This window comes from Rhinichthys klamathensis, unplaced genomic scaffold (assembly GCF_029890125.1).
Source record: "Rhinichthys klamathensis goyatoka isolate OS25496 unplaced genomic scaffold, OSU_Roscu_1.1 h1tg000275l_1, whole genome shotgun sequence".
NCBI classification, from domain to species: Eukaryota; Metazoa; Chordata; class Actinopteri; order Cypriniformes; family Leuciscidae; genus Rhinichthys; species Rhinichthys klamathensis.
The window spans coordinates 2,459,066-2,483,691 of NW_026606794.1; the positions used below are offsets into that span (position 1 = coordinate 2,459,066).

At 35.3% G+C, this 24,626-nt stretch overlaps 3 protein-coding genes across 3 annotated transcripts in view; 2 read left to right on the forward strand and 1 right to left on the reverse strand.

The window, feature by feature from the left end:
• Positions 1-5,762: 5,762 nt before the first annotated feature.
• phf23b (PHD finger protein 23b) lies at positions 5,763-10,148 on the reverse strand. The gene is made up of 5 exons (XM_056268585.1): positions 9,666-10,148; positions 8,422-8,453; positions 8,246-8,338; positions 6,691-7,294; positions 5,763-6,480 (listed from the first exon to the last, which is right to left on the reverse strand). Exons 1-5 carry the CDS (start codon positions 9,691-9,693, stop codon positions 6,287-6,289), a joined length of 951 nt encoding a protein of 316 aa, XP_056124560.1. The 5' UTR covers positions 9,694-10,148; the 3' UTR covers positions 5,763-6,286.
• A 1,614-nt stretch (positions 10,149-11,762) lies between these two features.
• Positions 11,763-13,388, forward strand: hsbp1a (heat shock factor binding protein 1a). The gene is made up of 4 exons (XM_056268564.1): positions 11,763-11,960; positions 12,529-12,600; positions 12,761-12,900; positions 13,123-13,388. Exons 1-3 carry the CDS (start codon positions 11,916-11,918, stop codon positions 12,875-12,877), a joined length of 234 nt encoding a protein of 77 aa, XP_056124539.1. The 5' UTR covers positions 11,763-11,915; the 3' UTR covers positions 12,878-12,900; positions 13,123-13,388.
• A 7,299-nt stretch (positions 13,389-20,687) lies between these two features.
• tp53i11a (tumor protein p53 inducible protein 11a) overlaps positions 20,688-24,626 on the forward strand; it is a 46,168-nt gene continuing 42,229 nt past the window's right edge. Inside the window, exons 1-2 of the mRNA XM_056268579.1 lie at positions 20,688-20,823; positions 22,474-22,584. The gene's annotated coding sequence lies outside the window, so the exon portion shown is untranslated. The remainder of the gene's footprint in view (positions 20,824-22,473; positions 22,585-24,626) is intronic.

Genomic DNA, 24,626 nt, shown 5'->3' on the forward strand with positions numbered 1-24,626 from the left:
ATGACGCATTCGATTAGAAACCTGAGAAATCCACGAGACTTCTATTAAGCAACTAGATTAACTTTTAAAAGAAAAAGAGGATAATTCTGCGCTTATTGCAGTGTTCAGTAAACGACAAAGAAATGGGAAGAACTTGGGAATTTTTTTAAATTTGTAATTCTTATATATCGATTCATACCCCACATATAGCTTGTTTAAACCAGTCTAGGGTTTAAACATGTGCGCAGTCTGAATTTAATTTCCTGACAGACCCACGCGTGAAAACCACATAACACCCAAATACATAAATAACCATCAGCAACACCTCCAATCTGCTCCGAAATGACCTTGTCTTAAAAAAGGTCTTTTGAGTAAAAGCTTTTCATAACTTATATGATAAATGATATATGAAAACTATAATTGTTCACTAAACAAGACATATTTTATTGGTCAAACATGGTAAATCCTTTGATCCTGTTAGCAAGTCGGAGACACTTGAAGTTTTAGTCACAAACATTTGCTTTACCACGTTGTTTATCTTCCCCAATAGGAGGCACAACTGAGCAGATTCTGTGTAATATCTCATCCATTCTGACAATGATTACTGGCTGTTTTTAATCATCATTTCACACATAATAGACCCAGCATTTAGAAACGAAAGGGCTGTGAATTTGTAAATGTGATGTCAAGACTCAAAAGTATGCCCGGTCACAGTTCACAGTAAAACAATACAAAAATTACAAAACATTAATAACAAATTATAAAAAAGAATCAATCATATTTAGCAAAAAATTACAATAAAGTATGTTTTGGAAAATATATTTATTTTTGCTTGTTGACAGGATAATTCAAGACAATTAAGCACATTGCAGAGATAATGTCAAATGTTTGTTACAAGAATATTTTTGTTATTGTACCACCTGAAATTATTTTATTTTTTTACCAGTTGACATTTGATAATAAAGAATCATGCACTTTTTTTTTTTTTACAAATTGCACTTACAAATAAGAACAATGTTGGAAACATTTGAAAACAATGTAAAGAAAGATTTTAAAAAACAGACACTCACCATAAAATACTTAACACAGATAAACATGGTCTATCGAAGCATTACAAAGAACTATGCAGTAAAACAGCTTCAATCAGCTTTAAACAGCTCCAAATCTTCAATCTTGCTCTCAGTTTTCAACTTAAAAGACTGCATTTTCCACAGAGATTAACAATTTAGTTTCTATCTGTTATGCCCTGTCATGTCTGTGGTTTAAATTGAATGTTTGGTTTAATGTTCTGCATTTTGTTTTGTAATAACTAGTAGACTGCATGTACACACAGTAGTCACTAAAAGAAAAAGAAAAAACGAGCATGCACTTTTCACCTACTCAACATCCATAAGACAAAGCTGAGAGCAGGCTGTAAACCAGTAGACAAATATATTTTCAATTTAATGAATTGCAAATGTAGTGAGCAGTACTGTAGAAAAAACTGATCCATACCTTGGATGAAATCAGAGTAGTGCAATATGCACTCTGCATATTACTCAAGATTTTACTGAATAACCAAATGAAGTGCTGAAAATGAACCACCCATTCTATCATCTGAACGTTTTTCCAAAACGTTACTCCGTCTACAATAAATGTTATATATAATGAAAATACGCAGCCTAAAATAACATACATAGTAAAAAAAAAAGGTATTGATTCTGCAAATAATTTTGACAAAAACGCTTATATTGGTGCTGGCACTGGACTCTTTAGAATTTCATTGTTCTAAATTTGGAACTCTAGGTACTTATAGGGGAGAAACGAGAAGGCGGGATTGTCAAAAATGAGCACACACACTCATTTTACACTAATTAGAGTAATCAGTGGCAACAATTTGTTCCCAGTCTCTGTTGACAGACATCTTGGCGGATTGCAGAGGCCCCGTTTAGTAAAGGTAGTTTATTTTCACCATGGGTTGTCTGTCAACAGCTAGTCTATGTCTGGTGGCCCCAGTTGCCCGAAATAGCGATAATTAGGATAGGGAGGGAAAAGAGGAAAAGAGAAAACGTGTCAGACTGCTGGTAGGCCATCCACAGAGGCCTTTCCTCCTTTTTTTTCTACTTGCTTCTGTGTGTGTGTGTTTCCTCTGTTAATACTACGACCATCCCTAATGAGACAGAGACCGGTGTACGTGGATGAGAATCCAGTGTTTTGAAACTGAAATTGGGCGAGACAAGATTCTCTGATACCTGAACAGGCCACACACAGAGTCTCCAAATGACTTTGATTTTGTATGAATGTCAACTAGCTAAAATGCACAGGGTTGCATGTTGTCTCATAAAATTACTAGAGATGCATAATATCAGAACCATAACCATAACCATTATTAGCAGATATTAGAGATTCATTTTATATCGGTTGACAAGTTTAACTGTATATGTTAGTTTCTCACATTTGTACCTTTGGATTACATTTACTCGTTTGACACTCTTAAAAAAATTCAATTATAAAATGTATGACATTTTAAAATTACTAATAAAATTCTTTAAAAACACTAATTAATAACAGTGTTAAATTTAATCTTTGGAAAATCTCAAAATGAATGTCCACTTTGCCTAAATTCACATATCATTAATTTTCATTTTTAATGTTTAATTTATTTCAAGAATATATGGTAGATTTTTAATATCAGCCATTTGTCAGTTTTTGGTCATAACATTAAACCCTACACTACAGTTCTTGACTCAATTTTGAAGAACCCTTTATGCCCAATAGGTTCAATGGAGAAATGTGTTAAATGAGTGAATAATGCTGGATGTTTAATGGTTCTATTGATTATTGAAATTTATTTTTTGAAGTATTTTTATTAGCTACTTCATAAAATTTTATTAAAATAAAGAATTTAATCAAAACTCTATTTATTAATTAATTAATTAATTAATTAATTAAAATGAAATCCAAAAACTTATGCCATGATTGGAACCTCTAAAAGGTAATGTGAAGTGCCTGACAGAACCCTTTTAAACGTTTTCTTTGTCAATCAGAATGTGAAAATCAGTGCAGAAATCACATTGTCACATTTACTTACAGAATTGTTTAATTAGGAGTTAACACAATATAGCTAAATTAAAGCCTTACACACCTTTCAAGGCAATATGTAAATATGTATGTACATTTTGAATCAATAGTTTATGTATTGTTCATACTACGAAACATAAGAATATCCCAAACATGTCATTATGAAATACTGACTTTTAAGTGTCTTATAATATTCTCTGGGTGCCCTCGAAGTAGATATTGTCTTGTCAACTTGTTAACCTGAGTTTGAACTATAGAACATTTTAACAACCAACCAAAATGATGCTTTTATCATGTTCTAATCTTTTTGGAGGGTGGGTGAAGTCATGCTAGACACACCGACTCCCTTTATCCATCTCCTGGTCATCCTATATAAACCCACCCCAGCTTCAGGTCTACAAATACCCAAAACACACATGCCCTTGACAAAGAGGACGGCAAGGCAACATACACACAGGCAAGACAGGACAGAGCAGGATTGTCAAACAACCCCTGAAGAACCTTCTAAAGGACAGACGAATTCACCAAGAAGGTAAATATCAGAAACACAATATACTTTTATTAGATTCTGAATTTTGTCCTAATCCAATCAGCTGATGTGTTCACTGTGAACAGTTTATCGTTAAAGCAAATATTTTAAACATTTTTCCTCAATGTAATATTTGGTGTGATGTTGTACCCTCAGATGATGTGCTCCAGGTGTTTGCTACTTATTCTGGTTGTCTACTTCTTGATGGACGAGCTTTATGCTTTCCTGATACCAGACAGACTGCGAATGAAAAGAGTAAATATCACATTACTTATACGCTTCATTTATCCTCTTCTCAACAGAATACACATTTATATACAGTTCTGATGTCTTTTAATACAGCATTGAAATAGACGCATTTTAAAATATATCAGATATATTAAAAATGCATCTAATTTCCTGCAGAGCAATCACAGGTCGGATCAGGAGATGTCACCACACATCTATGAGCTTTCTGATCTGGCAGACTTGTTCCCAGGAAATGAAGGTGAAATGACTCGGGACTGGGATCCCAATCCGGCTAAGTCTCCTGCCTTCTTTTCCCCTTTGGAACATATCAACGTGCAACCGGCAAACAGCAACCGCCGCAAAAACAAGGATAAGAGGTCAGTTGGAATCTTAACGCAGTTATTTTAAGTATTTATTCTATTAAATATAACATTTTGAAATCATTTTGTTATTTTTATATATATATAATTTAATTATTTTCAATCTCTATTTATTTTACAATTTGTAAATTGTTTTCAAAATTAATAAGTTTTTTTTTTTGGAACTCTTAGTTCTCCGTAGCAGCTATTCTATGATGTTAAGCCCAAATTCACACTTTTTCTACATTTGTTTTCCCATTAGGAGGAGGATCACTGTTCCTCTGGACCCCATTGGCAGTTCCCACTTGTCTACTTGGAAAAGAAAGGTATTTTCAGACAAGAGAAAACCATGGTGGCTTGGCTGCATACATTTGAAGTAAAAACTGCATATCCTATCAATGTTAAAATATTTTTTCCCCCTTAGGAGGAACCTGGTGATTTTAAGGAGTATGACGCAAAGTGATCAAGCTGACAATTACATATATCGTTACAAATGACAATTTATTATGTTGTGTAGATTTAGTTCTTTTTTGGTTTCTATTAAGTCATTGCATCTCAGGTTTATGAACTGTGACTTATTTATTTGTATTTATGTTTTATGAATATTAGCTTATCAGCTCCCTCTAGTGGGGTGCAAACTGACAGACACTGTACTGGTGTTGCTGCAAAATAAAACCTTCATGGATAAACTACTTAGTCTTGTCTAATGTTCTTTCAACTCATGTTAAAATGCATCATGTCTCTGTGAATTAAAATAAGCTAGATTAGGAAAATAAGACATTCAAAGCCCAATAAAGAAAAGTTTTATTTCTTCAGGTAGTTAAAGAAAACGATATCAGATGCAAAAAATATACCTTTTGCTTTGCTTTTCTCTTCACTTTCACATATGTACACTTCTCAAAATCTGTGCTATTTACAGACTGAAACATTAAGCAAGAGATGTTCGGTTTATGGGGATTTCCAGTCCCCCTTGCTTCACAAACAAACAAAAAAAATCCAAACAATAGTCTCCAAACTAATTCAAATGAAAGAGCTCTTAGCATAAATGAGTAATCTTCACCAGTTCTCAGAGTTTAAAACCCCCAAACAATTCCTGAAAACAATTACAACCATTCCATTCGAGGACAGCTTCAGCAAAGCTCCTAAATCTAGCCTTCACATCTTAAACTGAAATCTTCCAAAAATCTCTTTAACACATTGAAAAAAATAACACTATGTTGTGCAAGTGATTAAAGACTGAACAGTTCTGATAGATTCTTTGACAAAGTACATGGGTTAACATACTGTACATTACCAGTAGAGTTAGAAGAAATTAATGTTTGATATATCAATAATTGCAACTGAAAGGATTCCCTGCTTAAATGACTCATATAGCTCTTTATATTTGATCTAATATAGCTAGCTGACTGAAGTTCATTTGGGTGTGACAAACAGCAATTAAAAAGGTGTATGATCACCAACAGGAAAAGGCATTCAGACTAACACAACACATCTACTATTCTTCAAAAAAAGCCATTTATCCAAATTAAACAAAAAATGATCAACTGGACAGTTCACTAAGAAATAATGAATTTTCTAATAGCAGTGGTGTCAACAATCTCTCATATCATATCTTTGGCAAATTCATGACAACATTTTCCTGTAATTTGAATAGTTTTATTTAATTTTAAGTAGTCTCTTTTAAATTGTAGTATTAATACAACCAATATAGTATACATTTGTGGAAACTGTAGGGTGGAAACGGTGCCCTCTAACTTTTCCCACAAAGGAAAATAGTGCCAATTCCCCGATATGCAAGCCAATCATTTCAAACAAATGTCAATTTGATGTGACAAAAGGATAGTTTACAAATAGCTTACAAACAAGCCGTCACATTTGAGCCAAACAGAATTCACACTACTCATGGTCAAATACCAACTCAGGAGGTAAGAGATTAATTCAAACATGATTTCTCCATCTGTATTCGAGACCTCTGACTGCAAACCGTAATGGGTAACTAGTTGCCAAAACTAGAAATGCAAAGGAAGTAGAAAAAAAAAGAACAAAAGAATTTTGAAACTGAAAATGGTGTCGGATACAAAAACTGGAGAACCGGGAACATTCAGAGCTTGGAGGGAATGAACACCCTCATCTAAGTGTCTTTTTTCTGACTTGACCGCCGAGAGTCTCTGCATTTGTGGCAATTAAATATGTCAGGCACATTAGACTTCTTAATTTTGGCGCAAGAGAGGTGCACCCACACGCTGCACTGACTACATTCAATCATGGGCCGTCCTGCAAAGGGTTTACCGCAGTAACAGGTGATTAAATCCCACGAATCGTCCCCTGTAAGGAAAAGATATATAAAATAAATAAAATATATATATAAAAAACAAAAGAAAAACTAAGTCCTACACATAAAAAAAAAAATTATATATGTGTGTGTGTGTATATACACTAATATATATATATTTTTTTATTTATATACACACACAACCATACATACATACACACAAACGATTGATCTAAATCTTCCTCTATCCCTAATAAACTAACCTGACTCCACCATTATGTCTTCATCCGCTATCCAAGTCTCGCCTTCACTGGAGCTCATATCTGCCTCTTGGGTGGCCTCCTCCTTCTCCTCTTTCACCTGTGCCTGTAGTCTGCGCTCAGTCATTGCTCCCGGGTCCGAATGCTCCTCTCCATGGCCGAGACCATTGTCAGAGTCTGACTCGCTGTGGGCCGAGCTCTTAAGCTTCTTAAGGGCTTTGGACTGTTTGGGGTTTTTACTGCGCTTGATCCTTGCACGTTTCTCGCCACCACTGCTACTGCTACTGCCAGCGCCTGAACCTAGAGAGAGACGCTTCAGCTTCTTGTCCTTTTTGCGTTCAGCTTTGCTGGCCACTTGGTCCTCATAGAAAGAGTCTTTTAAACGCATTTTGTCCATCAGGGCACTGTCAGATGAGAGCCGCCGCATACTCTTGTTGCTCTTATTGGCACGAGCCTTACGAACGAAGGTGTGGATGGTGTGCAAGTCCGACGTGCCGTGACTCCAGCTGGGAGCCATGTTAGAACTCGCTCCACCTAAAACACTGCCTTCTCCTGAAGCACCAGAGTTATTTGGAGAACTGGAGGATGCTGCCGACCATGGCCTTTCCTGCCGACAGAAACAGGCACACAAATCTCAATCTGGATGGATCGGATGATTTTTGGTATTAAAACACCAAAGCCATCACTGACATCTAGAAATACAGGTTCAAAAGACCAGTCAAAAGTTTAAGAGGACATTCAAAGGAAATTGTACATTGACAGTACAGGTTAAACCAGGAGTGTCCAATCCGGATCCTGGAGGGCCAACATCCTGCAGAGTTTAGCTCCAACTTGTCCCAAAACACCTGCCCAGAAGATTATAGTAATCCTGAAGACCTTAATTACCTTGGTGCAGATGTGTTTAATTAGGGTTGGATCCAATTTCTGCAGGAGTGTGGCCTTCCAGGAGCAGGACAGGACACCCCTGGGTTGTACCCTGGTAAATCTGCAGGTCATCATTGTTAATTTCATAAAAATTCAGCACTGCTTTTTTAAACTCCTGACTTTAAAAACTATCAGCCAATTAATCAGTTATCTGCTAGATTTTCCAACTTTGTTATCATCTGAAAAAACAAGTATAGGTTGACCTCTACCAATTAAGGAGCTGGTTGCACCAACTGTGGACACGTTACAACAACTGAGCCTAGTTTTGACAAGGAGGCACAAAGTTACAGGATCAAGTGACTAAATATTTTTGCATTGCACTAATAAACTTAGTTGAAGGAACTCTACGTATAAACTAAATAAACTTTACAGAAGCCTTAGACCAGTAGTAACGGTTGGAATTAAATAACAGATTTACTGAATTGCACCAACAAGCTCTTGTTTTACCTTATGAATGGCTTTAGACTTATGAATGGCTGGTGCAACCCTACCTAGCACATTAGTACAGGCTCCATGCCCTGAAATGGATGTCAAAATGTTGCAGCACTTGGAGGTCTTCCTCGGTAACATGGATTTTGCAAGGGCTTCAATACATAAAACCACACATAATTGTGAAACAATGCTCCATTCTTACCTCCTTTGGAGAAGGGATGTAACCTGCATATGCAAGAACAAAACTGCAAAACTTGTTGAAGTCCTCCACTGTCCTCTTTCTTCTCTCTGATGGCTGGACATGAACATCAATCATTAGCATTGGGACAAGCACTGCCATCTGTAGGGTGAAATTTTGTATTTCCTTGTTCGACTTACCAGAGTCTCTGCTTTGCACTTCAGTAATGAATCTATGTACCAAAAAGAAGGGGAAAGAATAATATTAATTCGTGGCTAAACAACAGGTTTGCCCGAGCGAGCGTTGCACGGAGTTGATTTGTGCCGTTTTCAGTGGTACTACAAACCTAGTAAAAAGTGCGTTTTCGATGGTAAGCTAACTGGCTAGCTGTGCGCTATTCCACGCTACACCCTGTTGATCGAGGCGTAAAATTCAAGTGCTCAAAGCACCATTTTACATCCAAACATCCACACGGTTTGAGGGACTTAAACTCTGGAGAAAACTAGACTAATTTAGCGACACACAGTAAGCTAAACCGGCGATAAAGGAAAAAGGACGCAGCAGCATCAGCATGTGGCTTAAGCCTTAATTCTCGACGTCGAAACAACTCAAGACAACTTCACCGGTGTGGAAACTCTTATAAAATCATATATGGTTGATTATGGAGTATTTACAACAAATAAATCAATAAGTGCTAAGAGGAGATCAGACACCGTCGACAATACATTTACCGCGGCAAAACAATGGGTTAGAGTCAGGCACCGAAATACTACAACGCTAAGCACAATTCAGTGACCTGTATTAAAAAGGCAACATTTTTTGGTCTTAAATGGTATAAAAATATCAGAGAAAACGCTGAACTTTGTATTAAACAAAAGCCATTCAACTGGCACCGGGTTAAAAATGATCAACAGCAGCAACTACTGTAAAAACAGAGCTGGTTTAACTGTTAACGTTACTTGGCGAAGACAAAATGCGCAACGATGCGAACTGCGGTTTTGGAAACGTGCAAATTAAATAATTTAAACAGAAAACAGTGCTTGGACATCAGGAATGCTTTTGAATCATATGAGTTACAGCTTAACGACTAACATTAGCTACAATCAACTCGACTAATTTCACTCCATTGCACAAGATAGCAACTTGGTCAATCCCTGCATGAACCAGCTCGTCAGCGCAAGTAAAATGTTCACTAACGTTACTACATTAACGTAACCACGATCATACACTACAAAGTGACTGGCAATGAATCCGGCTTACTAGAGAAATCAGACTTATAAACTAAAGAGTATGTTAAATTATTACAGTATTAAAGCTGCTAACTGCTAAAGTTGCTAACTGTTAACGTTAGCTGACTCTGCTAAACTGATCGTTGATGGGTGTTGCTTATCACAACATGGTTAAAGTTTAAATATTTAAAATCAAAGTCAAGATTTTTCCTTACCTTGGTGCTCGGACATTATTTCAAGCATTGTCGCCTAATAAACTCGATCCTCTTCAGTTGGATGACACCGAGCAGCGTCAATCTTCGCCCGGCTTGGGCGCAGCAAGCCCCGGCTGACCAGCTATAGTCTGGTTAGCTGGGCATCAGAATTACTTGTACGACGATTTTACTTCGTTTTACAAACGGATCCAATGGAATATCTCTGGATCTTGAGTCCCTGGAAGGATTAATTAACTTATTTTTTGTCAGCAAGTAGCGTTGCAAAAATAATCCAGCTTATATTACCTAACGGACCACCAAGTGAAAAAGAACCAATAATAAAACCAAGGATCCAGCATTTTTTTTTTTTTTTTTTGCAAACGAATGTTAGTAATATAAACTCTGCGTTCGGGCTATAATCCTTTTTGACGAAGGGGGAAAAAGACCAAAGTTCCCAAAAGAAAATTACGTGTGTGCGTGTCGCCTCCGGCGCGCCTCACCAAAGTCGACGATGTCAACTGACTCAAAAAAACCCTTGCGGTGAAATTGCCGTTGCGATGTAAAATTTGCCCTCTAGTGTTAATGGGGAATGTAGTTCAACCAATGAGATTTTCCGAAAGACTGCACTGAATGCAATGACAAATAAACAACATACCCATGATTCATTGCGCTAGTCGCTGTATTCATGGGACATTGAGTCTATCTGTTGCAAATATTATGGTTTGTTTGCATTGTGCACATGATTAAATTAATAGTGATACATTTATAAACTATCATCCTTCTATGCAGATGTGGACGTTTCAATCAATAAGTAAGATCAGTCGTTAGACAGGCTTTACTTTCCTGTTCTTGTCGGTTGCCAATGACGTTTTACCAGAGGAATGGCTAAGAAGCTGTTTGCTATGAAATAACCATTTTACATGGAAAGGGGGCGCTAGGGCGCTTAGAAAGGAACGCTTCTTCTACTGTTGTAAACAGTAAATGTAAATGGTGGTTGCACAGGAGTCACTGGTAAATATAATTATTTAAATCTAGGAAATAGCTTGTACGGGTTGGCAGGGTGACCGCTGGCATATCGGTAATAAAATATTAAAACTTAATAATGTCAAAAGGCCATAACAAGTCTTAAATATCTTAAATAGCATAAAAAGTATCAAATGCTATCATTGTGGAGCCATTAAACTTAAAAATGGAAAGAGTGACAGTTCTAATAATTATAAATAAATATTCTTCTTAATTTATTGAAAAGCTAAAGCAGGGGTGGGGACGTTGGTCCTGGAGGGCCACTCTCCTGCAGAGTTTAGTTCCAACCCTAATCAAACACACCCAAGCTAATCAATGTCTTCAGGATCACCAAGGCTACAAACAGGTGAGTTTTTTTTTCAGGGTTGGAGCTAAACTCTGCAGGACAGTGGCCCTCCTGGACCAACGTTCCCCACCCCTGCCCTAAACTAAGGGACATGGTGTATGAAAAAAATATATGAAATGGAGGAAAACAACATCTGTAAATGCTTTTGCGTTCTCTCGCAAATGTTTTGAGTTCCCCAGATAAACTTTGCGTTCCCTCGCGAAAACTTTTGCATTCCGCAGAAAAAACGTTTTATTCGCTCGCAAAGAGCTCAAAAGGTTTTTCAAATGAATTAAGTTTCTTGGGGGGACACCATAGAGGGGAACACAAAACATTTGCGAGAGAACCCAAAAGCTCTGACTCTCTTGAGTAGGTACTCATTTTGAATAAATAATTACTTCATGACCGCTAAATTTTTTTTTTTATATATATAGTTTGAATGTAATCTGGACGTGCTACATTCACCATATTGTCATTGCCATGTGACCTACCAGCGTCATAGACAGTAAAAGAAATGAATTAATGAAACCTACTATAAAATATAATCAAAAGGCTGAAAATCAAGGTTTTATAAAGGTTTTATTAAGTTATTTGTAACTATATTGCCAGCACTAATCACTATTCATTTCAGCTGCTCAGATTTATGTGATATACTATTCTTTTTAATCTTAGTTTTTGATGCAAAATTGTTATTTCTGTCTTTCTGAGCCACCGAGCGCCCCCTGTAAGAAATAAATTATTGCAGCTGAAAATGCATAAACCGCTCTATTGATTTTAGTTCACTGACCAAACCCCTTAACAACGAAATCAGCTATTGCTTCCACGACAGTTTTCACCTCGAATGCTTCACACAGACTGTACTGTACTGCCTTGACAGGGCTCTTGATCACACGCAAAGGCACGTATAATTGTTGAAGAAGATAATGTCAGAGAAGGACCTTAAACCATCGCAGGACCTGACTGTTGTGGTGAGTGTTTGATTTTCACCGAGCTACAATGCAGGGTCGTGCACTTTTACAGCCGCCTAGTATTTAGTCACGCTTACTCCACTAGCCAAAGTAGGCTATAGTTTAATTAGTGTATCATATTGAAAAGTGTTAAGTGTTGTGATTTGCCTGACTTAATTAATCGTTGTGTCTTGAACTCGTACTGACAGATCAATCTAACGAGTTCCTAAAGGAAATGTTTTCTTTCTTCATCAATCTGTAGTTTGTATATAGAATATATTATCAGGAGGGTTATGAAAGCTTTCTTTATTTCAATGTCAGGTATCTTGTGTGATTATTACAGTTACACGATGATGTTGAGAGGTTTCCCTTGTTACTATGGTTTCAGTTCCACGCGTGGGCGGAGAGCATGCCCTTAAACTGCTGTTTTTACTCCTGTGTGGGAAGCCCACGCAAAACCCACACGATTCTAGATATTTCTTTTATGCTAGTTGTTCATTCACAATTTGAGTGAAACTGCTCAAGTTTAGTCTGATTGCTTGTTTCGTTTTTACTTTAACATTTTTCTTTTTTCTTTTCTTCAATTCAGGTACAGACATTGCTGCAGCAGATGCAGGACAAGTTCCAGACCATGTCAGACCAGATCATTGGGCGAAATATCCTTTTGCATATAATAATTGCTCAGACCTGATTGTAGCTGAATTGAGTGGAATACACTAGCTATGTTTTATACACAGTTAAAACCTGATTCATGCTTCCTAGCTTGATTATGAGATGATAGGTTATTCCAAAACGATTTTGTCTTAATTGTAATACTTGACGAGATGAGTACGCGAATCGATGACCTGGAGAAGAACATCTCTGATCTCATGACTCAGGCAGGCGTGGATGAGTTAGAGGAGGAGATAAAAGTCTCTGAGACCTCTGGAACCGCTTGAAGGCAATGACCAACACCATCTTAGTAAGTGAACTTTGAAGATGCCTTGTTACCATTTAGAGAACACTTATATTCCATAAATTGCAGTAGAATATGTATTTGACATTACATTTGGATTCTTCTGCTTGTGACAAATTATATAAAGAAAGTCACATTCATAGTCATCTTTTGTAAATTTAAGTCAGGTTGTTGTTTTGTGATCGAGTATTTCTGTTTTGTTTACATTTGTTATCTTTTCCCTTTCAGACTGCCAAGGAACACAGTGAAGACCTTCTACTGCAGTATCAGAATTTTTAAATGAAATGTGAATTAATCATTTTTTAAGCAATTCATTAAAAATGGTGCTTGCCTATGTGTATTACATATTATATTACATATTGTAAGGTTAATTGGATTACTGGCCAGAAGATTAAGATATTAAAATCTTCTTTTGTATTTATTCATTGTAATGACAGGGGGAAATCATGTGGTTCCTGCATGTTTTGCTGATTATTAAAAACCCCATAAAATTACTTGATGATCACAGTTTTCTTTCCTATTAAAACAGAAAATAGGCAGGGGTGTATTGAAGGATTCATCCCTTGTTATATAACCAATAGCATATAGCAAATTATTTAAAAAATGCCATGCAGTGTAAATATTTTTTTTAAAATATTTTAAAAAGAATTTAATCAGAATACATGGCTACATTTAAATGGCCTTCAATAAAAAGTTTATGCAGCCAGTCGGTGTGGTTATGGCATCTGCCAGCAGGGGTTAACTGGGCCAAACCAAAGTCCCAAAAGTTTTTGGCCAAACCTTCACTAGCGACTAGGATCAAAAGCAGCAGATCAGCTAAACCCCTGTAGATGTGGTATTAGAGGAAGGGATTTTTTTTTTTTATCAATCTGTTTATCTTATACTATAGGCCTAACTCTGGATCTGGCATCAACATTTAGAGGGAATGAGGTCTATTATGGATTTGCCAATTACATTTTTGACAAAACAATGCCCAGTTAGATACTAATGAATCGCAGAAAGAATGGCTTGTTGACACATAAATAATTTTTTAAACGGAAATATTCATTGATTAAAATCATTGATTTTATTACTGTCTGTTTACAAAAACGAAGCTGGGTCTATTTTATCATACAGATTGTTCTACAACCCTTTTAGACACATATTTTAGATTTGGATTATATTCTACATCAGACTATTATATGTTGATTTGAAACCTGCTGATAATAACGTTTAAGTCCTTCTGTTAAGTTCATATTTAGTTGGGAATTCCATTCTCTTAATTAACTTCACAAAAATACATCAAGGTTTTTAAAATCTACTTATGAAGAACAATGAATGTGCATCAGGTGTGTTTTGCTTTTTTATGTTTTTAATAAATGTATGAAAACACTTAGCCTAAAACTTTATAGTTACATATTATATTTTTATATTTCAATATTTTTATATTTCAATAATATTATATTTTGTGGAGACAATTTGCTTATTTTGTTGTAAATAAAACAGCCTGACACATCTGATAACTAACCCCCACGTTTCTCACGCCCCCAAATCGTAAACTCGGGACTTAAAGAAAATACCGAGCTTCTCACTCGTATTTATGACGTTTGTGGTGGCTTCGTAAATACGTAAATCGTAAATACGATCTTTTAATTGAATGCACCATTAGCATGCTAGTGTGTATAGCCTGCTAGTGCTAATGCTAACCCGAAATCACCTGCTCAGCCACACAAGATGCGGATTTATCAGCACATTACATGAATTCCGCACAGGTATAAGCATCATACAATAAGTTATTCATAATTCCACCACACTGCAAAGTACACGAGTCGATAAAAGCTGTGAGATTTAACCGAGGCAACGACTCTAGCTGGTAGCCTACCGTTATTACTGGGTTTATTATTTGGACTCTTTCTGCGACAAAAGCACGACTTTTCTAACCTAGTAAACTATCATCAGGTATGTATGCAATTATAGATAAGGTATGATAGCTTGAAAATATTTTTTGCATGGATAACTTCAATGAAAGTAAACGGTAACACTTTACAATACGGGTGCACTAATAAGCGTTAATTCATGTTTAACTAATGCACAGATAATCACGAGTGAATGTATGACTCATGAATACCATTAATTAATTATTACTGCATCAGCAACTAATAAAGAGTCTATATGATTAATAGATTAAGTAATACATAAACTGCTATTAATTAAACGTGTCATCATGTATTAATTCCTTAATTAAATATTGTATTAACTAATGGTGTAAATTAATGTGTTAATTACCACAATTAGTCAAAGCTGTGCATGTATGCACTTCAACTTCTAGTTGTCTGCTTTAATTAAGCATTAGCTAATGATTTGCAAATCATTAAGTTATGACTTTACTTGTTGAGGCACATGACTATTAACTAATTGTTAAGTAATTATGTCATTATTTACTGACAACATACACTGTTGTTTTTATTCACTGTTGGTACACTGTTTTTATCTTATTGCTGGATATTGCACATTTCACGATTTGAGTTGATTTCGACTCATAAGTCGATTCGATTCCGATCTCAATTCAATATTGATTAATATCAATATTATTTATTGGATATATAGCAGGTACATAACAGGTCTCAAATTCTCATTCTGTAGGCTACAGTTCATTGTCCTTTTTGGGGGGATCAGTGGAAAAATAGGGCATTGCTATAACTGCACAAGCCTCCTGTTACTGTAAACTAAGATTTACTAAGTATTAATGAGATCTCAATATTAGTGAAACATCAAGGCCCTGTTTCACAGACATGGTTTAGATTAAGCCAGGATTAGGCCTTAGTTCAATTAGGGCATTTAAGTAGTTTTTATGAAGGTGAAAAAAAACATTATTTGTGTGCATCTTGAGACAAAACAATGGCACTGACATATTTTAAGATATGCCAGTGCAAGTTGCTTTCAGTTAAAACAGCTCAAACATGCATTTTAGTCTGGGACTAGTCTTAAACCTTGTTTGTGAAATGATTAAATGCTTGAGAGAGAAGATTATCCTCATTTAAAGTTAAAATCAATTAAATGCATAAACTGTTCGTCTGAGCATTTTTATTTGTATTTTATTTGTATTTTTTTTTAACATGTCCTCAGTTTTACACCAAGTAATGACAATATCAAACTTATACAGATCAATCACACAAAAATTATTTTCTTTCTTCAAATAGCACATGGTGCTAAATATTGGCAGACAGTTGGAGTGTTTGAGACTTGTGTGAAAACATGATTTTTTTCTGGGTGTTTAGTGGTGCAGAAATGGCACGTTTCACTATTAATCGAAGTTGAGAGCTTCAGGTTTAAAATTGGTAACACTTTAGCAGTACATTTGTTACTGTATTTGTTAATCTTTGTTAATTTAGTTAATAAAAATACAGCTGTTCATTGTTTGTTCATGTTAGTTCTCAGTGCATTAACTAATGTTAACAAGATTTTAATAATGTATTAGTAAATGTTGAAATTAACATTAACAAAGATTAATAAATTATGTATAAGTGTAGTTCATTATTAGTTCATGCTAGCTAATGTAGTTAACTAATGAACCTTATTGTGAAGTGTTACCGACATTTTAAATGTTCATCGTTGCCTAACACATGCCCTGGTCTTTATAAAAATGGTGAAAATTTTAAATGAATTAAACATTTTTTCTGAGAATAAGTTAAGTTTGTGGTTTGTCAATTTATAACTGCAATAGATGAATGATTTCATATATGTTAATGTTCATTATTAGCTAGAGGTCATTTAAATTTGTCCATTTGTTTAATGACTTTTTGAGACTTTATTGTATTTTTTTTATCACATTTTATCAAAATGATCTGGCTATACTGTCAGGTCAACAATACAGTATATCATACAGTTATGGCTGAGATGGCATGCAAAATTCTGACGTTCTGAAGGCATGTCTTCACAAATAAAAAATGATCAGCAATGTCCACTTGGTGGAGCTATTTTGTTATTTAACATTTTTTTCTACAGTTGTTTTTTTTCTACAGTTATATCGATTTGAAATCTTGTTATAAGATGTATATTCCGTAACATTGTTGTTAGAATTGACCAGGCAGAATCAATTAGCTGTCAATAAGTGTTCACATTAAAGCCAAAATTGCAAGATTCTGTCTGAATTATTCCTTTAGGGAGTAGTCCCAAATGTTTTTTTTTCTTACAAAATTTCTTTCAGAAAATGATCGAGTAAATCCATGTGGTGTTTTGTGTCTTGGTAATAGTGACATCTCTGAGACAAAAGATACTCATTGCCAATGTGTTATTATGTTTGTATGCATCTCTGTGATAGTTTATTTGCGTTTGTGCAGCAACAATAGGGGTTATATGTATTTTTTTTTTCAAGAGTTGGAAATTAGATTCCCTTCTTTGTCTCGAAGCTGAAAGTCTCAACACACTTGATAGAGGTAATTTTATACCTCAGCTGGGAGTACACTTTCCCTCTGGAGTCTGGATTGTAACATGAAGTGGACCATTTTCTTTTGCTCTCTCTCTCTCTCTCTCTGAGCAGGATTTATTGTGTGAATTGTGCCCTTCATTGTGTGAATTTAACACAACAACCCATAAGACAAAACTCTTCAGCTTTTCGGATTTTGCTTTTTCTGACTTTTTTCCCCCCTTTACACTTTACAGTATCCTGACCTATAGCACTCACCCCTCAGATTTAAAGGGAATCTTTGTTTTACTCTTTACATTTGACATTTAATGTCTGTCTGCATGAGTGTTGATATGGGAAAAAGATGGAGCACCATGCATTTTGGCCACAGATGCGGTTAAATAAGATCTGTTTATTCAAATACCTGGAAGGGGAGATATAACAGCCCGATGGACAATACGATAGCTGCAAATGTAGTGTTTTGATGACAATAAATGAAAACAAATATTCAGTCTCTGATTGAGACAGATCCTTTGCCATCCCATCTCCCCACAATCTCCCCGCATCTTCTGTGGCCATGGAGATGCCTTTGGTTTCTTATGACCACTGCACTTAAATACATTAAACTGAACCCAATCAATTGTCCACAAGCAGGAAAGTCACATAGCAAAGCCAATATAAATTCACTTTTGATCAATACCATCCTGTACTGTTCCATCTATAAATTAGAATCTAAAATGTTAATGTAACGAGATATACAGTATAGCCTTTGTGACTCTTAAAACTGGTGGATTTAAGCTCACTCTTTTGCTTGGATGTTGCAATCCTTTTTCACAAGTCATGTAGCAGTTATAATTTTTTTTGCTGAGGTCTAAAGTGTACTTTCAACATGTTCATGGTGTTCAGGAGGAAGGTTTGATTGTGGGTTAAAAAATTGCCTGACAACTGCTTACATTTGTTTTAATTGTAACTTTTTGTCTTGACCATGAAACGTCTCAGATAAGCAATAGAGCAGGTGTTGTACAAATGAATTTCAGTTTAATATGTTTTTCTCTTCACATGTACAAGTTACAGTACACTTGGATAGAAAAATAGATTGAGTGGAAAGTAAACATTTCTACATAATCTAAACAAGGTTTTAATGAATGATAAATGGAAGACTTGAATTGTACATTTTGTTATTTTATGGAAAATTCACAGAAAATACCATTCAAAACAAAATGACACAAAGCAGAGGAAATCAAACCAAAGCTAAAGCCTGTTAAATATCGTCTCTAAAGTGTTGTTACTGTATTTAATTGTATTTGTTTTCTTTTTCTTTTCCTTCTGTCCATTTCTTCTTTGCTCTCTTATCTACTCATGCTTTGCAATTTAACCAAATGCTGTTATAAACTGTGGTTCTCTTTCCCCTTCTGTGGCAGGATGTTTCTTCTCTTCTGATCACTTTTACATCTCAAGTCGTCATCACCATCCATTAGAAGTGTCATGGGAAGCATATAATAACAGGGGAGTGGCTGAGCATTTTCCTCTTTGGGACTATATTACATGGCTATTTAACTGAGGTCATAATACATTCAGTGATGTTACACTGTAAAAAAAATCTGTAGAAATTACAGTAATACTGGCAGCTGGTTGCCAGTAACTTACTGTAGTTTTAAATTGATGTTATTTACTGGCAACAGTTTGTTCAAAGTTAAATGAACATTAAACATTAACAAGTCTTTATCTTTACAGAATAAAACTAAAATAACAGCCTCATGCAAAGCATTCTGGGAACCAAAATCTGAAGGAAAAAAACAGAAAAAGGTTGATGAAGATTTCTGGTTCCCAGAATGCTTTGCATTAGATTGTTATTTTATAATTTTATTCTGTAAAGACAAAGACTTGTTAATGTTTAATGTTCATTTAACTTTGAACAAACTGTTGCCAGTAAATATACATCAATTTAAATCTACAGTAAGTTACTGGCAACCAGCTGCATAATTACAGCAATTTTTTTACAGTGTACTTTTGTTAGTATTTTATATTTTCTGAAACAGATTAAACATTCGTTCAGACATATTCACGTCATCAATGAATTATTCCTCTTTCCTGAGAGTAAGTAGGCCAGGCCAATCTAATGCAGAAAACTGATTGCATAATGGTTACAGACTGCATTTGATGAGGGTCAGAGGTAATCAGGAACGCAGCCAAAGCTGTTCTGTTTGAGAGCCTTTTATCAGAGGTGCATGTGATGTGATCCAAGACATGGCCTGCTTAACTACAATATTAAATTGCTTTTGTGATCTTGTGTAAGAGCAATAGTCGTTTATGCTGTTCAGAACAAGGGCACAGTGAGGTAGATACAATTTCAGATAAAATTTTCAAAAAGATTTGAGGAATAGATGGAACTAACATTCAGTAATATGAAATGGACTTTCACTGGGGTGCTGTGGACATACAACGATATTAGCTGTGACAGGAATCGACTGAGGATGCAGGTAATCTTATGTGAGAATATGATCGCCTCCAGTTCAACACCCTTTTTGGTCTCTGCATGCTGTAAAATCAAAGCGGGTTATTGCACTTGGTTTTCTTAGTTCCAGAATGAATAACTATGGATTTAAAGACCCTATGCATCTGGTTTGCTTTGGTGTCCCCCAATTTCATCAATTAAAACGTCTTTACAGACACCTTGTTTGACCTGAGGGGTTGATTTGTCTTTTTATTCCTTAACAAATGCATGCCTTGTGGGAGAATGCTTCTAGGGCCAGAAAATGTATTCTGCAATGAGAAAATTCCAGTGATTGATTTAGCTCATGCACTAGTCTGCTTGAATACCTTCATAATAAGACAGACTAACTATAAAATACATAACCCAACCGCTATTCTTGCAATTTATGCTGAGGACACCATGTTCACCAGTTTATACTAAATTGGCTGTCCTCATTTTTTGTCTTTAATAACAAGGAACATTCTGTCAGGTCATATGGGCTATATCTCATTAACTGGGACGTTTTGAGTAAATTACACAAGCTAAAATTCCAATATCATCATTTTTTTGATAGCTCTGGGGTAAAACAGTGAACATGATACCGGTAACATGAATCATGTAACTTGGCCAGAAACCCAGGTTCCAAAAAAACAGCTTTAAGGGATAATTCTCCCCAAAATGAAAAATTTACTCGCCCTCTGTGTCATTCTCTGTGTTCTACAGAAGAAAGAAATGCATAGGTTTGGAATAATATATAACATAATTTTTTTTTTTTTTGGGTGAACAATCCCTTTAAGAAGACAAAAAACAGTCAATATAACACCTTCACCTTCAAATGAGGACCTAGACACAAGGCTATAATTTTAAGTCAAGAAGAAAACGATGACGTTTTGTCAGCTATATTCATTACGGTAGTTTCCCGGTGCTGCGCGCGAATTCTCTTCTGTTGTTTACGGTAACTGAGTGCGAGTGCGTGTGGCTTGTGTTGGTTTTGTGATTGTCACAACTGTAGCACGCGAGCGTACTGCATTCAAGGCAGCAGCAGCAAACAACAGATTGTCTGCGATATAAGGTAAAATGGATTATCATTTCTTGGTCTCATGAAATGTTAGCTGGAATTTTAGTTATTTTACATTAAACTCAAGCATTATAGATCGCTGTTGGTTTTATTGAAAAGGAGGAAAAGTGTTATTTAGGACTATTTTCTTTTTGAAGGCAGCAGGGAGTGTGTTCGTCACATTCTCTGTTTGGTCCGATTAATAAAACCGTGAAAACAACTTACTGTAATTAGCCTACACACTTACCATGTTAAAGTGTTTCTCTCCTTTAGCTCGACTAAAAAGAACAACTGATTATCATTGAAAAGTTAGCGAATAAATCAACTTTAAGTTTTTATCCAAACTCGTCGTGCTCCGTCCGTGCCATCTGTCATAATACATGTTGTGTACTGGCTTCGGCCAGTTTCTCTGCCTTCAAGGCGAACATTTTGCATTTGTAATAGGCTACAATAAAGGGTCATATTAATGATGAGTAAAGAAGGTGATGGAATTAAATTGTTTTTAAAGTCAATACAGAATAAGGACAGATGTCTGTTAAAGTCACTTTTTGACGTTTATTAAGTTCATTTTATAGTAGCCTAGGCAATATAATGTTCCAGACATCGAAGAGACGCTTGCAGTTGAAAACTGAGTTGAGATGTCATATCTTTACTAAAAAAATACTAAAAATCGTCATCTGATATATATGTACATACTTGATGTGCCTTTTAAATCTTCTATAAACAATAGCATCATTTTTAGTGGTTTTGCTGTGTCTTTTATGAAGTATTTAAACAATTACAATCTGTCAACCTACACACTTGAGTAGGCTACACTCCTTTTGTTTGATGTATTTTTTTGGTGTTTTAGGTTTGAGTATGTTTATATATTTCTGTTATGCAGGCAGAATTACTTTATGATTTGCAATTGATTTTGATTACAGACATGCTACGCTATCAATTTTTCAACATGAACTACTTTTATTTTTTAAAGATTTTTGGGTGGTCAGTTACTGGGATGGACAGTAATGTTAATGTTCCTTTAATATCCCTTCTTTGCTATCTTATAATCAGCTGTCGATGTGTTGGTTCTCATTTTTCAGTGGACTAAAATTGAAATCCAGTCTTATGGTTAGACTTTTGTATATGGCAACAGAAATCAGTGTAAACAGTCTTATCTGTTTTTCAGTATAGCACAGAATGGTATTTAAAGCACTCAATTCATCAGTGTTTAGGGACAGTGTTTTAAAGGGTAAGCATAACAGTTGTCACAAGGTCTTATTTTGCTGGCAGTGGTTTGGAATAATTGTGTAGTTATGTTTAAATAGACAGTGATATGTGTGTGTGTATACATATAATATAATATACAATACATATACATACAGTATATATATATATACAGTTTTACAGTATAGCTTCTTAATGAAATTAATTTTCAAATGCATACAGGTTTGGAATAATATATAACATTTTTAAAAGATTATCTAAATTATGAAATTATCTTCAATATCAGTATACAGAAGTATAGCTTCTTAATGAAATTGACACATAATGTGACTATTCTCACCATATTATGGAATGGAAGTACATAACAGGAAACACTCTTAATTAGGCCAGTCCCCTGTGTGCTCTGTCTGACTTCTTTAACCTGCTTCACATTAATTCATAATTTTCTCTGTTCTTCAGATCTCTGTAGATGCATGTTGGAATGTGTATCTGAGTATTTACCGGAAGACGCTGGACCATATGTTCAGAGAGTGGGATTTTAAATTCTGCGTCCAACTCTATTGACTAGAAGTAAGTTGTTTACATTTGTGTTTGTTTCATATTTTGATATAATATTTGTAAAATAACAGCATGTTTATGATCAGGAAAATAATTTGACTGCATAGCGTTTTAAGTTTTTCATAAAATCTAACATTTACCTTTAATATTTTTCTAAATACGATGCAATGTGTAAAAACACGAAGGTGGTACTTCAAGCTTGAATTGCGCTGATGGAAAATCCCTTTTTATGGAATGTGCATACATGTCAGGGGCCTGATTAATTGCACTAATTGTTTTAGGTAATTTAATTTCCTTATAATTAATTTCAGTGTTAACACATTAAATTGCCTACAGCCATAATTTTGGTCACATCATGGGTCAATAAAATCAGGACACTTTATACAGTATTGGATGAAATGCTTCCGAAAGCCTCTTCAGACATTGTGTCCTTTTGCTGTAGAAAAGCACTTATGTGAGTCACTGAGGAAGATGCATGCTGTGCTTCATGAAGTGAAACATTAACAGCTCTGATTGAGGTAATGGCTCTGTGCGTAGTCAAATGGCCGATCATCAGTAACTCAAGTCCAGAAAAGGGCCAGAAGGAAATTTTGTTCCCATCACCAGGTGATTTCAATTGTAAATTTGTAGGTATAAGGTTAGGAGTGTGAGGGCTGTGTATTTCTATTAAAGTAGAGAAAGCCCATTTTCGTTTTTTTTTTAAATCTACTATAGTGCTATGCTAACCGCTTGTCATTTGATTTTGAGGTTGCTGCTGGTGAAGGAAATATGCAGCACTTTTCAGGGTTATTAACCAATATGTATCCTTTTCATGCAAATGAAAAGTGGCCCTTTTTAGCTTCCTGTTGCTGTCAAAATCAGATTGAAGCTTAAAGCCAATGATTTAGTCTTATCTTCTTCACAATTAACCACCCAAACCACCAACCAAGCCATGTCACTCAGCTGCATCTGGCTGACTAACACTCCCATCTCTCACATAAAAGCCCTCGTCTGTCGCAATCCACGAATTCCTCTCACAGTTTTTGTTCAACCCTTGTACTTCAAGTCATTATACGGCACTACGTGACCTTTCTTATAATACTTTTTGGTAAGAAGACATACAGACAATAAGTATACACAAAAAGAGAAAAGCACCCAAGCTTGTCCAGATGAAGCACATCTTGTTTATTGAACAAGTTGTAAAAATGTGTTACATCATCTGTTTAAATCTGGTTTGTTATGGCCAGTATTGTAAAGTAATAGAGGTACAGATGGTGGATATATTAAGGTTAACACTAGAAGTGCCAGAATTCCATAACTACTAGAACTGCCACAAGCGGTCATTTTGACCGCTAGATTCCAAACTCTATATCTTTAATGATAAATATCCAAATTGAGAGATTAATGCATTTATTGTATTAGGATATCTTTTAAAAACAAAACAACACCAAACTGTATATTTAAACAAGTTTAATTATACATTTATAAATAATAATAACATTAGCTTACCATAATTATTGCATATTCACAACAGATAGCTATATTGCCATATCCATTCAACTCAGAACAAGATAATAACCACTTAAAGTATCTTATTTAGATATTCTGTTGACAGTGAGAGAGACAAAGGTCAACCGCGGGAAATGTAACAAAAGAATACGGCGAAATTCAGTGCGGTCAATATGGCCGTCTATGGCCGAAATAGGTAAATATGTTCATTTGTTTTTTTTGCCTTGTGTTTGATTTATATGAAAAACATTTTAAATGAAAATACAGACACTTTTAGGAAAAGTCAGGTACCAGCAGGATTTTATTGATTTTTCCAACAAAGTTATTGCAGATATAAAAATTCAAAACGGTCAAAATGACCGTCATGGCTGTTCTAGTGTTAATGGTAAATGAGGTTTTTATGTGATGCTTAGTTTCTAATATTTCCATTTATTTGGCCAGTGTTTACTTTTATTAAAGCCTTTTACAGTATTCACATAAGGATTTGGGATTTTTTTTTTCCAACTTCCTGTTTTGCAAATAATTTTGACTGAAGTGGCAGATGATGGGTTTTCATTCAAAGGAGT